At 39.2% G+C, this 14,755-nt stretch overlaps 1 protein-coding gene across 1 annotated transcript in view; it reads right to left on the bottom strand.

The window, feature by feature from the left end:
* Nucleotides 1-14,755, bottom strand: part of furinb (furin (paired basic amino acid cleaving enzyme) b) — a 100,226-nt gene that overhangs the window by 36,625 nt on the left and 48,846 nt on the right. Inside the window, exons 4-6 of the mRNA XM_044036083.1 lie at nucleotides 5,918-6,013; nucleotides 2,928-3,056; nucleotides 2,708-2,784 (exon numbers count right to left, since the gene is read on the bottom strand). Of these exons, the coding sequence (XP_043892018.1) occupies nucleotides 2,708-2,784; nucleotides 2,928-3,056; nucleotides 5,918-6,013 (302 nt within the window). The remainder of the gene's footprint in view (nucleotides 1-2,707; nucleotides 2,785-2,927; nucleotides 3,057-5,917; nucleotides 6,014-14,755) is intronic.

The following is a 14,755-nucleotide window of genomic DNA, read 5'->3' as shown; positions in this document are numbered from 1 at the left end:
CATGGCCGTGCAAGATGGCCTTTTGCATAAAGTACATATGAGGCTTACTTGAATTTACACTTAAACAAACACACTTATGGGTAATATATAGAATGTTTGCCATAAACCCTTTTAGAAGTTACACACTGATCATATCAGACACAGATGTATGTATTACACATTTGCCACGTTTGCTACTCAGTGTTTTTTCTGCTGATGTGGCACTTTGACGGTGAGAGAAACAAATGGCCCTCCGCCACCAAGGACAGATCAATTCCATATGGCAAGAGAGGCATGAAAACACTTAATTCAGTGTTTATTAATGCCATCTTTCAAATTATCCATCCATCACACCCACACACACGCACTGGTTTCCACGACTTCAGAGGACATTGCATGTCATACAGTCACACACACACACACTCTCTCACAGACTCTCACACTTTCTCCGTACTCACAGCTTTATATTAGTATTCAGGTGCAGATGGGCTGGTCTCTGGTGAAGGACACACAAGGCTGTGGAAAATGTCAGTCATTTTCTAATAAAGGCTGTCACTATGAAGTCTTACATGCTGGCATATGGGTGTAAACTAATGGAGCCCTGTCAACAGTTCCCAGTAGAAGGTAACAGTTCTTTACAGGAAATTAGAGAGGGACCAAGACATGTGCTCTCCTTCTCTTCTCTGTTTATTTGTGTGTGTGGCTATATATTTGAAGTAAGGAAGGCAGTAAGATTATTCTTACTTATTATTATTGGTTATACACGCCTGTATAATTTCTCTATTTGTCTAAGGATAGGCATAATAATGAATTTAGTTCACGCTTATATATCTAAATGTAATCTGTTGTGATGATATGATATATTAAGGTCTTACGAACCAAACTTTATTTCCAAATGCATGAACACAATTGAGTACGAATTAAGGTTTTGTTTGGTCTCATATTAGGGCGTGATATGGTGATATGGCTTAAGATAAACCTGAGATCAGAATAAAAGACTTTTCTCTGAAGTGAAGGTTTGAGAAACCAATTAACTGTGGTTTTAAACTTTTACAAATCTGGAGTGAAACATGAATGGAAATCATGCATTTTGGCTGAAATTGCCAAATTGCCTAGACCTTAAAATGATCCAGTATTATATAGCATTTTGCTTTACTAACAGGCCAAGGGTATAAAGTGAAATCAATCATGCAATCCTCAACTCAATCTATCCTTATAACACTAATATAAGGGAGGAGAATTACACAAAAGTAGAGAAAAAACAGGACAGATATTGTCTTGATGGAGCTCAAATGGATTACCTTCTTGGCTTGTTCCCAAACAGCCTTCAAACGACACCCCCTTCAACAACAACTGCCAGAGCTGCAAACTCAAGAGCACAGAGGATCTTGATGGAAAAGCCCCGAGAGGAGGAGTCCAAATCTGGCATGGTGTGTAATCAGTACAAATGAAGTGGACTTCATTGCTCTGGAAAAATGCCTGCCTCCAACTCCTCCTTTTCCGTTTATTATCCTATGAATATATTCATATAATCTCAGTGTGAGGGGGCAGTGAGCATTACTCACTGTCTCACTGTGTATTACTCTGTGGTGATTTACATAGCTCATTGGATATAATTTGTCCACAGGTCACTGTGAACAGTGTAGCTCCACACTGCAGACAAAGAGACACACCCTTGCTTTTCATTCCATTCTCATAATTGATCCAGTCCAACATAATTACTGTGCCAATTCCACTGACATGGGTAGTAGAGTATTTGTGTGTGTGTTTGTGTGACTCCTTGCACTCTCTGTTTCATTATGTGTGTAATGTCTGCGCGCCTCTCTGAAGTATAACAACAAAAGAAACAATGCTAAATGTTCAACAGAAGCGACGTCTACTCTCACACTATTATTTCCACTATCTCCTGAAAAACTTGCTAAGCTTTTCTAGCAACTGCAAGTGGATGCTGCGCTTTGAAACCCAAGATGAAAACAAACAACTACAAAAAGACTTGGTGGCAGTCTTCCCAGAAAAGAGAAAGATTTGAGACAAATCCTGCTGAGCATTTCAGAGGCAGGATGCAGTGTCTCATCCAATCCACAGGGATTGGACTACGTCAGAGGAACATACAATTTGGAGAAATTGGGATAAGGGATGATGATGGGTTTTAGCATTTGCCCTCGCTGGAGTATCCCGTCATACAATTTGTTTTAATGCCATCAACAGACACAGGAAGAGAAGAGCCTGAATCACTGAGGGCAAGTAAACAAATATTGTATTCGTAGCAAAGATGTGCCAAAGTAGCTGTGGGGTTGTACAAACTGGAAGTTAAAATGCAGCAACAGCAGCTTGGCTTGTGCAATGAAGCAAGAACACACACACACACACACACACACAAAAGGTAACGATTGTGCAGAATGACTGCAAGACTATTTTCAAACGTTATATGATTATATGGTTTTTTTAAATGCATCAGCCAAAAAGTATGTGACCAAAAGCTGTATAGACATGTTGCTTTCTCATAGGTACTATTACCCATCAGCAAACCACTATAGTGAGTTGGCCACGTTAAAAATAACAACAACAACGAGTGGGACAAAAGTCCTACTTATTTCTCAGTTAATGAATATACAGTATGATAATTACATTTGCACCACTTTGGCAAATATCTACATTGTTTGAAAGCCCATTTTCAAGCAGTTATGGCCAATACCATTACTTATTATTATTTTTGCTGTCACATTACCTATTCTCATTCCGCTGAGTGTATCTTGGTTGGGGATCAGTGTCTCCGTCATTAACATCATAGCTGGCCTCTGGGTCCTAGGAGAGACACAAGACGTACTTTAAAACAGCAGCTAACTGCCTCCACAGGCTCTTATTTACATTTACTGTCAATTCTCTGTGGCTGTCAATATGTTACAAATGAGTGATCTGTGTTCCACCATTTTGTGCTTTTTACTTACATAATTGTTGACGAGGTCAGGATGGTCCTTCTCAATGCCATCATCCAGGATCGTCACCACAACTCCTCTTCCTGTGAAGCCTTGAACCCAGGCTTCTTTGGTATTCAGGTCTTGGTGTGTTGGGTTGGACTGGAATAGACAGAGACCTATTGTTCAGCTGTCAATCTGCTATGACTGACACTTTTCAGACAGACCAGCAGAAGTCACGTCGCTGTGAAAACAGTCGGTTAAATCATCTGCAAAGATGTTTGACTCCTGTCAAAGTGTGAGGCAACATCGCCCCTGATATAAAAATAGCCATGTCCAGAAAATGAAGATCAGAGCTGACACATGGACACTTACATTGCAAATTTAATGTATCGCCCACATGTTATCATGTGAGTGGCTCATTGTGAGCACTTTACTGGAAGAGACAGAAATGCACACAAAAAAGCATTTGCACTAGCATTTGCCTCACAAGTAACAGCCTGCAAGCTTAGAGAGGAGGGAGAGACAAACAGGGGATTGGATACAGAGAGAATGGTGTGACTTGGATAAATAATGGAAACCTGTGAAGAGTGAGAGTGAGAGGTGGAATTGAAAGACAAAGTTATATAAAAAGGAGGAATAAAAAACATCATCACTGCCAACCTCATATGCAACAATAAATGACTGAAAAAGTCCTTAACGGTGATATTCAACATTTGTCTTTCAAGCCTGGGCTACATGATGTGGAACACTAAAGGACAGAAAGTTTTAGAAGTCTTCAGACGATAAGTGGCTGAATGGCACATGTGGTTTCTGTTGTGGCGACAGAGGATTTATGTGTACATGAAAAGGCAAAGATTTGGGCAAATTGGTGAATTTCCATGAACAGCTGTGTATAATGAAACAGCCACAGAGCCAAGACCATCTGCTATCAGTATTTCACATGTGACATAATATTTCAGCAGTGGAGCTGTCCCAAAAATTTTTTTTTACCTTTCACCCAGCATTGCATCACACTGCACAAGTGACTCAGAACCATTGTGTTGGCACGTGAAGCTGATATAAATACAGGGTTTGTCAAAATGACAGCAATTCAATTTACAGCACTGTTCAGAGTGACAAATTAGATACATTTATCTGACTGGACCTACCTGATCAGTCTGATAAATGTATCCTTTTTTTTAGTGGTTGCAGCACCATTGTACATTTTGTTCAAAACCTCTAAGACCTAAAATATATCTTCACAAAACTTGGTAGAATAACAGAGTGTGAGAGTATGACTCAACAATTTGTTTACTGATTCTCCCTAGATACAGTTCATACATACATCCATTGTCTATACCGCTTTATCCTCCACATGAGGGTCGTGGGGCTGCTGGAGCCAACAAGAGCTGACACAGGGTGAAAGGCGGGGTACACCCTGAACTAGTCGTGGGTCAAACATACAGACATACAAATACAGTCATTTTAGAATGTTCAATTAACCTCTACATGTTTTCGATGGAGCATGGAGTTTGCATGTTCTTCTCGCATGTGTGGGTTTTCTCCGGGTTCTCCTGTTTCCCCCCCACAGTCCAAAAACATGCAGTGGTTAAATGACACTCTAAATTGCCCCAGAGTGTCTCTATTGCTGCTTTTCCATTATATAGTTATAGCACATGGATAGTACCTGGTACCTGGTGCTTTTTTGGTACCCGCTCTGGCAAGGTTCCAAGTGAGATGAGACATCAACATTTGACATCAATATGACATCAACATTTTTAAAAACCAGCAAGAGCACTCCAGCGAGCATACATGGCTGCTGTCCACAAAAATACACCGTGGTCTGTCGACAAGGTGCAGACGTTCCTGTTTAGAGGTTGACAAGAGGATACAGAGAGAGCTGGATGAAGGCTGTTTTTGTGTTGTGTATAAAACAAGGCAACGGCAGCTATGCAGCCGTGCTATGACGACCCCACTCACATTGGGGAGGTATTATGAAGTAATGGCATACGACGGGCCTGATACCTAAACTGAGAAGAGTCAAGTCAATTGGAACCAAGTAGTGCTGGAACTGTATAATGGAAAAACACCATAAGTGTTGGCCCTGCAATGGACTGGCGACCTGTCCAGGGTAGGCCCCGCCTTTCACCCTATGTCAGCTGGGATTTCTCTGGGGGACTTGGAGAAAACCCATGCACACACAGGGAGTACAGTACATGCAAACTCCATGAAATAAGGCCCTTGGTCAGACTGGGTCATGAACCTTTTTGCTGCAAGGCAATAGTACAAGCTACTACTCCACTTTATTGTTTTACCTCTAGGTTTCAACTCAGAATGGCTAGTTGTATGGGCCCCAAAAATGCAAAATCTTTGAGTGGGATACATGCTGGGCAGGCTCAGTGGTAGAGGGAGTGGAGGGTTATGGGTTAGATTCTCAGCTCCACGAGTCAACATGGCAATGTGTCCTTGGACATGACCCTACCTTGCTCCTGATGGCAGGTGTGTGAATGTGTATGAAAGATGTGCTGCACATACAGTAGATGCGCTGTATGAAAGTGTGAGTGAATGGCAAGTGTATGTAAATACAGACCATTTACTGTGTTTGACATGAGGATCTGTTTTCTTTGCAAGCCATACATGCCACTATTGAAAGATTGAAAGTAGTTAAATAATTTGATAAAGTTTATATTTGTTTTTTATAAACTTTGCATTTTAAACAATCAAAACACCTTCCTGTCAATAAAATACGCACAATAAATAGCAAAGAATAAAATCACAAGCACTAATAAAACTCCTCCGAGACAAATGTGAACAGATAGAAAAAAGAAGTGCAAAGCATAATAATGATCAATAATTTAGTAAGGGCTGCAAAGGATAAAATAAACATTTAGATGATCCTTAATAGCAAAAAAAAAGAGTCCCCCATCTCAGTTTCAAAAGAACTCTGTGTTGGAAAAAAAACACTTCTGCAATTTTAACCATATAGCCATAATGATGGCATAATGAGGTCTAGGCTATAAAGATCAGAGAACATCACATACCAGGTACCACTGCTTGGGGAAATCAGGGTCCGTTGGATCTTCATACACATCCCTCCTCTTTCTTTTTCTCACCACTTGCTGCTCCATCCACAAGACCTGCGGGTGTCCAAACAGACAGGCAGATAATGAATTTCTGCAATTGTTGCAATCTCCCACATGGTATACTCATGGTATAGAAAGCATACCCTCAGCTGTGTTTAAAAAGTAATGACTAGACAGAGAGACAGAGACTTAACGCGAGGCGATTTCAGTCCACAGATGCAGAGGGAAAGTGGCGACTGTACAGTGGGTCAGAGAACAAGAGTCTTTGAAGTCATGCATACTCTCCTCCATTCACCCCTGAGTATAGTTGTGTAAGTGAAATTGCAAAAAAAACAAAACTATTTCATACGTCCTTGCCAGAAGCGAAACAGTAGCTAATCGTTTAAGTTAACATGACCACATGTCAGGGAACAAATTATCTTTTTTATTTAACCTTCATTTAACCAGGAAGTGATACTGAGAGTAGCTGCTGAGAACCCACATGCACATGGGGAGAAAGGCTCTCAGTGGCACCTACAAAACCATTAAATGGAAAAATCAAATGCCTAATTTTGTGCACAAACCAAAATTAATTCAGTTTTAATGGTTTGTTATACAGACAATTCATATGGTAATATATTAATAATAGAAATCATTGCAGCCCTAAACTTATCTAAACTAATGAGTTTAGAAATGCGTCTTTTGTCTGTCTGCAAAATTGTTATGTGACCAGTTTTTACAATTCTTAGTTGCTTTGCTTGAGCTACAACTTAAACATTATATGCACATCATGTGGCATGTGCATATACTTTTATATATGCCTCTATACATATATATGTATATGTACAGCCACAATGATAAAAGTGGTACCTGGTTTCATTGTTATGGGCGAATATATGTTGAGAGATTTCACTCTGAATATCACTAAATAATTAAAGACATTAATTTAAATATTTAAACACACATCATACATAGTAGATGATAAAACATCTTTGATCTCATATGTTTTTCATATACATCTCTCTACCAGGGGGTGTAGGAACCTGTGCTAGCATCTGTCAGTGACTGCAGCCCCCCCAATATCTCTTTCATCACCAGACCCTTTTCATCATTCACCAACAATCAGCACTGTTCGGACTGGCAAGTATATATCTGGCACGTTTCACGATGTGAGCTGATAACTGGGTGTATCATATCCAAACTCTGAGGTTTTGTCACTGCATGGCTCCCCAAACCTGTGGTGAATAACACTTTATCATCCAAATACAGTATGTACTCTGCAGTTTGAGCTTGGAAGGCACAACATTCAGTGACATGATTTTAGATGAACAAATCTACAATTCTGCCACGGCCTTTATATATCACAGTGGCGTGTGAGGTGAACCTACTGAGTGCATAGAAAGGTGGATCTGAAGGACGTGTGGAACAGCTAAGTGGCAACCGGTTGTGACGTCACCAGGGACATGTGGTCATCATGCGGTTTTCATCATGAAAATTGGGAAAAAACATTTTTTTTAATATACATTATAAAATAATTGAGTCCACTAAGCCTCACACAGAGAGCTGGATGATAATACGATGACAACATTAATCGTGCACTTCCCAAAACTTCCGCGATATATTAGAAAAAACACTTGATAGGACGTTCAATAAAGTCACCAAAGTCAGTGCTAGAAAAATAGACTCAGCAGATTTGGTTGCATGAATCAACTCAGTCCCTTTTTTTATGAAAAAAGGTCATGAAAATTTATCAATGATTATCAATATGAACTAGTTATATTGTGATAAGCTTTTCAGCCATATCGCACAGTCCTACTCACACACTGGGTTGATGCATGCGTGGCATGCCTGTTGCCGTCTCTCTGTATGTCGCTAATATGATGTTTGCAGACACATTTATTATACACCAAGATTTTCCACAGTCTGGCTATTATCTTTAATGAATGAGTGTGTCATAATAAGTCTTGCCAATCAGACATAAACCCACAGTGAGAAGGCATAAGTTGAGGCAGTCTATACCTTGCCGCACTAAAAGGGGCACATGTGAGATAACAACAGATACTTCTTGCTGCTGTACTTGGGAGGGAGCAGAGCAAATGCACTCTCTCCGCTCTCGTCGTTATAAATGTAACGCTTCCTAAGCCAAATATGTACCTTACCTATGTGCGTGTGAGGAATGCTGATAAGATATGAAACATAACCAGTAGTCAATGCAAATGCTGCTGACTGAATAGTGAATAAGCTACTTTTTTGGGTTCACTATTTGTAAATCTGACTGTGAATGAGTCAGTGCCTCAGCCATAAACCTCATCGCACGTCACTGGATCTCACCCCTATAATTATTGTGCCGTGCTGATGTTTTGCAACCGGAAGCTCAGAGATGTCACGTGACAACCAGGCTCCTATTGGATTATACCAACTGTAAATCACATTGGTGTCCACCTGTACTGTAACATCTATTTGCCTCTAAACTGGAACATAATTCACACAATTGGCATCATGTTGTATTGAAGAAGACCTGTAAATAGTGATTGAGAACATGATTGATTTCCTAGTTGGCTTTAGAGGGGACCCAGAAGACAACATCCATTATTTTTCTACACGTATGTGGGCACAGCTTCAACAAACAATACGTGTTGTTCTAATTTAACAAAAGGACATCGTAACCATTATTTTTATTTTTCATAGAATAGGGGATCTGCATAATAGAGACACTTATCCTCTCCAGCAGTTGAAGCCAATGCATTATTACTGCCCGAGACAAATGCATCCTATGAATTTCTTTTTTTTTTTTTGAAGGTGACAAAGCTGAAATTGGATCATCTAAATTTGTTTTTCTGGTTGTGAGCCTTCTCTACTTTCTTGATTTCATGATAGCCAAGTGACCAAACCAAATATAAAGGTAAATGTTGAGTACATCTAATGATTGTGGTCTTGCTCCAAACACAGCTTTGCCTCGGAGAATGGAAGCATTAACCTCCCTCAAGTCACCCTAGACTAATTAACATTTATCTCATTTCATTACATTCAGAATTGCACACGACTGACCTCACTGAACTACCGCTGCTGCATATCCCATTATTATCAAGACAAAATTACAACTGTTATATGAATCAGTTTATGTGCTGGATGCACCAAGATACTGTTGGATATTAAGTGTTTCGTTTATGTAGACAATTAATGCAAGTGAAGGGACATTAGCTGACTCATCGTAATGCTGACGCATAGCACATCATTTTGAGAAAACCTAATATTTGCAATGATATCACTTCACCCGAACTTAATGACTGGGAAAAATAGGGTCTCGTGTATTTCTTCCTGAAGACAAAAGTGAGTGATTTTATCACAGAGAAATAAAAACTATCCTGAAGTTTGAGACGAGGACAAAATATAAACGGAATACAAGAGCAGACAAAGAACTACTAGTGAGACGACATGGAAATCTCCATATGGGCTAGATCTGTAATCCACTGGAGCAATAAACCATTTGTTTCATCTCTTTCATGATGTCCCGAGGGTTTTCCTGTCTGGTGACTAAGGAGAAGCCATGCTGGTGTTGTCTATTATGCAGACAATAAAATCCGTGCTTTGATCTATAAATCTGTTTTCAGACTATGGAGAAAGGAGGTGTGTTAAAAATATGTCTGTTTTTTTTTATTATGCCAACATATTACGTAGAATGATACAAAGACCGGCGTGTTGGATGGAATGTGGACAAAGCATGGTCGACGACGCCCACAATTTTTTGAGTTTCAAGGTTGACACTACTTTTATTTCATTGTACTTGGGTACATTTCCTGAATGATTAGGTAGAGATGATGAGTATTAGTTAAAGATTCTGTTGCAGGCAGGGGAAAAAAGGCAATTACAAAGTACTGGCTTCAAAAAAACACTCATACTTTAGGTGTTTTTGTTGGTATTGATTAAACATTTACATCTGCTTGAGCAGTTGACCTACTCCTTACGGCTCTAAAAAGACCTAGGGGAGAAAAGGTTACATAGCTCTAGAGAGGGAGGGAGATTTCAAAGTTAATTAATGTGTTTTTTGCATAAAATGTCCACTAGTGACCTCATGTTGGTTTTTGTAATGTGAAAATGTTAAATAAACAAATAAAACATTGAAAACAAACAAAACAATTAGCACTGATTGCTGCTGCTGTTGAAATTGAGTCTGTGTCTCCAAAGCCTGATAGTATCTGGAACTGCTTGGTCAAAGGTCAACGATGTAAAAATGATTTTGCTAACATATCTCTGCAAAACACAGGGCTCAAGAGAATATCTGGGTATATTATTATTGATTAAAAATTAGGCGGATTATGACTTGGGAATATGGGTTGTACTAAAACAAATTAAGATTTCTATGTTATAAATTACATAAAAATTCCACTGGTGCTATGACTCCAATATTTACATTTACGATTTCTGAGTCTTTTTCCTCTCCACTGTTGCCAAGTGCATGCTCATTGTGTTCCTGTTGGGTTTCTCTATAATAATTGTAAGGTCTTGATCTTTCCATGTAAAGTGCCTTGAGATAATATATGCTACACAAATACAATCTAATTCAACTGAATCGTGCCACAGACAACCTAAGTTGGTAGAGTACTGGGAAAATAACTTATGGGTTGTTGGATTTGGATATTTCACGAGGTTTGTTGACAGCAACACAAATATTAAATAGTGCCAGCACTTCCCTGTAAACACTGTAAACATAGTGCACCCTTATAGCCAGAGACTAACTCTGTGATTATGTCACAAAACTGCAAGAGAGTGAGAAGGACAGCGAGAGGGAGAGAGAGAGAGAGAGAGAGAGAAAGACATAGGGTAAAGACCCTTTGAAACACAGGATGCAGTGAGCTGCCTTACACTGCAGTTTGTACAAACCCAGCCCCCCTTAAACAAATCAATTCTTTCTCTCACAGAGAAGGTGTGTGGCGTGAACAGGAGATGACTAACAGCCCTCACAAGCATAATAGTAAAGGCTTATGCAGCCACAAATGTCATCTTGCCTCTGTGTGATTATTCAAAGAGGGGTGGTGATACATGGCACGTTAGCGCCAGAGTATAAGAAACAATGGAGGAAATGTAAGACACCGTCACTGGATAACAGAGAGAAAATACTGGGAACAAGCTCAAAGCAAAGCCTTGACTGAATCCAAATCCATCCATGCTGTTTACATTGCCTTTAAAAAAAAAATATGTTCTCTTCTAAGTGGCTGAAACAGAAACTTTTCCAGGGATCACATGATTTTACAGACACATATGAATATACAAATGCCCATAAGCATATATAAACAACAACCCACTCATTTATGCTGCAGTGTTAGTGTTTTGTTTTTTGCTTTTCTTTTCACTTGTGTTTTTGGCAATGCAGTTTTGGCTCTCGCTTTGCTTCAGGGTTGGTGTATTTTTGGTTGTGTGTGGGCATGTGTAGGTAACGTAGGGAAAAATGTGTCGCTCCTTAGCCAAAAACCTGATGCCCTGAATAGTTGTGGGTTCAAGAGCTGACTTGAACTAAATGCCCTCTGGTTTTGTTGCCACAGCTGTAGTTTTAAAGAAGAACTACGCAGTATTTTTAACACAAGTTTACAGCTCCGGAGTCATTGTGATGGTTAAATGGCTGGTTGTGGGGAGACTGGGGGCTGTCTTCGCTCCTCCTACCTGTCTTTAGCGGAAAAACCAGCCTTGCTAGATAAGGGCCTCTCGCCTGAAATCGCAAGGCTCGCAAAGTCTCTTGCGAGTAACACAAATTGCTTTAAGGAAAAACACACAGGTACCGGCAATAAGATAAAGGCAGCAATAGCATTATTTTAGACCTTCATCTTGGCAGAGCTATTTGCATATGGTTTGTGATTGCCAGCTCATGCACAACACCAGGAGAGGGGAGGCATCAGTGGTGAGTTTTTGACAGAACTGGCCACAGTGAAATTCACCATAACCACAATCTGGTTACGTGCAGCTCAGGTAGTTGAAAATCAATGTGTGAATGAGTGAATGAATTTGTTTTTTTGGATTAAATAAAAACACAAGGAGGATGTTGAAAACAGGATATTTTTGGCAGTGTAAACACACTTCCCTTCATCTCGCAAGTGTAATAAATGTTTTTTGTTGTGTATTGTTGGCATGAATGGTAGACGAAAACAAACTTATTTACACTGTCAGCCCAAATCTGCTGTGGCACCCACTAATTGGAAGCAGCGTAAATACAGTATTTTATTACTGTCACTTCAAATGGCCACTGTGTTATGAAGAGGGGTTTAATTCAATTTTTTGGGGGGGATTTTCGCCTCATAACATTCACACAGCATAAGTGAATCAGCATCTTGTTTAACAATAATAAAAACAAGCAACAGAACTAGCTCTCCATGTTCTACAAAAAGGTTTCTTATGTGTTTTACAGTGTTCTGGTTTATATCGTTCTACAAAAGGTAAAACATATTCACAGTGTGGTTTGTGTATAGCATTTTGGCCTCTCATATCCTCCATCAGCTCAGGTGTGGAAAAAAAAACTAAGACTTTCAATCCCTGTGCACACACAAAACTGAAACTATATTAAATTTATGTGAAAAAGTGCACTTGCTTTCCCTGTAAAAATGTCTTCTGTGCATTGGTGATTAGATAAAACAACCCACATAATATGAGCTTCTGATGCAGACTAAAATAACATTTCTCATATAGGCCAGATTTGCAAATCTCATGTTGCTTTCATAAATCAGGGGTGTAATAATATATAAAATCCACATCTAATAACAATTTTTATGCTCAAGGAAAAGCCTTTTTTTGTTCATTCTATTATTTTTTGTTGTAGTCTGAGTTGGCTCAGACTGACGTGCCTTGATCTAGAGGCAGTAGGATTCAGTATTCAGTTGCAATGAAAATGCAGGAGTAGAGTGTGTAACCTCATTTTAATAATCAGTGTGAAGAAGATTAACCAAAATTACCCAGCAAATGTATTTACCCTATGCAAAAGACCTGCTGTAAATACAGATAAATGTTTGCTGTTAATGAAGGCTGATGTAAATCATGGCAGAATAAATGCTTTCTATTTCCCTCCATTCTCTCTTTCAGCTCCTTTCATCTTTCAGTTCGCAATTTACTGTTTTTTCGACCTATAAGAAGATGGTGGCTTTACTGCACTTTTTGCGATGAGGGCATGCTTATCTCTAAATCCCCAGCATAAAAAATGAAACTTTGTTTCTAGTTTCATGGTGACTCAACTGTGCTGGTTTGGAGAGTGAGATTTGCAGTAATGTGTCAAGTACAAAATGTGGACGGCCTTGGTGCAAATCCAGATGTCCTATGACATGACATTCACAGTACAGCTGAACAATTGGAGGAAAATTGCGATTTTTCTGCCAGATATTGTGATTGCGATTTGATTCGCAATTAAAGTCAAGCTTCAGTTTGATATTCACTGTGTAATGAATCAAAAGGGGATGGACCATTGTCACATGAAAAACCATCACAATATAATTACACCAGATAGTTGTAGATCAAACAAAATTCTGAATAAGAAACAACTGTTGAGCTTGGGACTTTTTATATTCACATAAAACTGCCTGTAAAGTGATAACATCTGCCTTAGTGTGAAGATTACAGAGTGAGTTTGTGACGGTCCAAGTTTTTGGCCCCTCCTCAGTTTTATAAAAGCTGCACTGAGTTTCCCTGATGTGCTGTTGCATGGACACTGCTCCTTGTCCATACAGTGTACATTTTCAATACACACATTGATATAATACAACAATGATAATAACAAAACAGGGAATGTGTCAAAACCTGACTCAAAACTGATTGTCACTTCAAAATAGAGCAATTTGTCCTGGTGGATCAACTGTTCTAACATAAAAAAAACTCAAAGCATTCACTATGTTCCTTCAACTGAGAGAAAAACATTACACAATTAAGGCACAAAGTGAAGAATCAAGGAAGTTATAGTACAAAGAAATATCTGACAGCTCAGCTTCAAAGCTGATTTGACTGCCATTGCGTGCACTTAGGATGCTCAGATGCCACCAACATCCATCCCTGTCCACAGTACCACGAAGAGTGACTGACACCACGCCAACAAACTTTCTATGTCTATAAATGTAGGATTATTATCAGCATTTATCACTAAAAGCAGGAACATAATGGAGCAGCTATTATCTATAATAGCCTGACAGATTAGTATGTTTGTGTGTGTGTGGTGTGCCCAACAGCCTGACTTGGATGGTCTCACAAAGGTTGAGAGCCACTGGTCTAATGCAAGGATAATATACACATTTTTAATTGGCAAAGAACATAGAACAGTATTACGGAAGCTGTAATTGTTAAGTAGATACATTACATATAAAAATTAAACATAAAATAAATCCAATAAGAGAATAATATGACTTTTCGATAGGCTCCAACTGACAGAAAAGTATAAACCCTGTCAGATATGCAGCATAATGTATATACTGAAATTGTTGATTCAAAACCAATTTATAGTTCAGCCCTAATTCAGGGATGAAATGTTCAGGGATGTTAGACTAATGAATACCAATATAACAATCTAGTTAATCATAGCGAATAATGAAGACACAAGGATGGAGAAAAAGCAAGGCCAAACACAATGATACGTCCAGCTGTTGAGTTGTTTTGGGGCGGCTGATTTTGCATATTTACAGCTATGCAGTACCTAAGATTGTGTCAGAGAGACAGATGGAAGGACTAGTGTGAACTGCAAAAAAGATTCAGAGTGTGACAAGCTGTCACTGATGTTGGCTTTTGTTTATGCTGTGATATGCGCACTATGTGCGTGTAATCCAATGAGTCTTCTGGCATTTTGTTGTTATGAGC

This window comes from Solea senegalensis, linkage group LG10, assembly GCF_019176455.1.
Source record: "Solea senegalensis isolate Sse05_10M linkage group LG10, IFAPA_SoseM_1, whole genome shotgun sequence".
Classification (NCBI taxonomy): Eukaryota; Metazoa; Chordata; class Actinopteri; order Pleuronectiformes; family Soleidae; genus Solea; species Solea senegalensis.
This window is presented reverse-complemented; position numbering and strand designations above follow the sequence as displayed.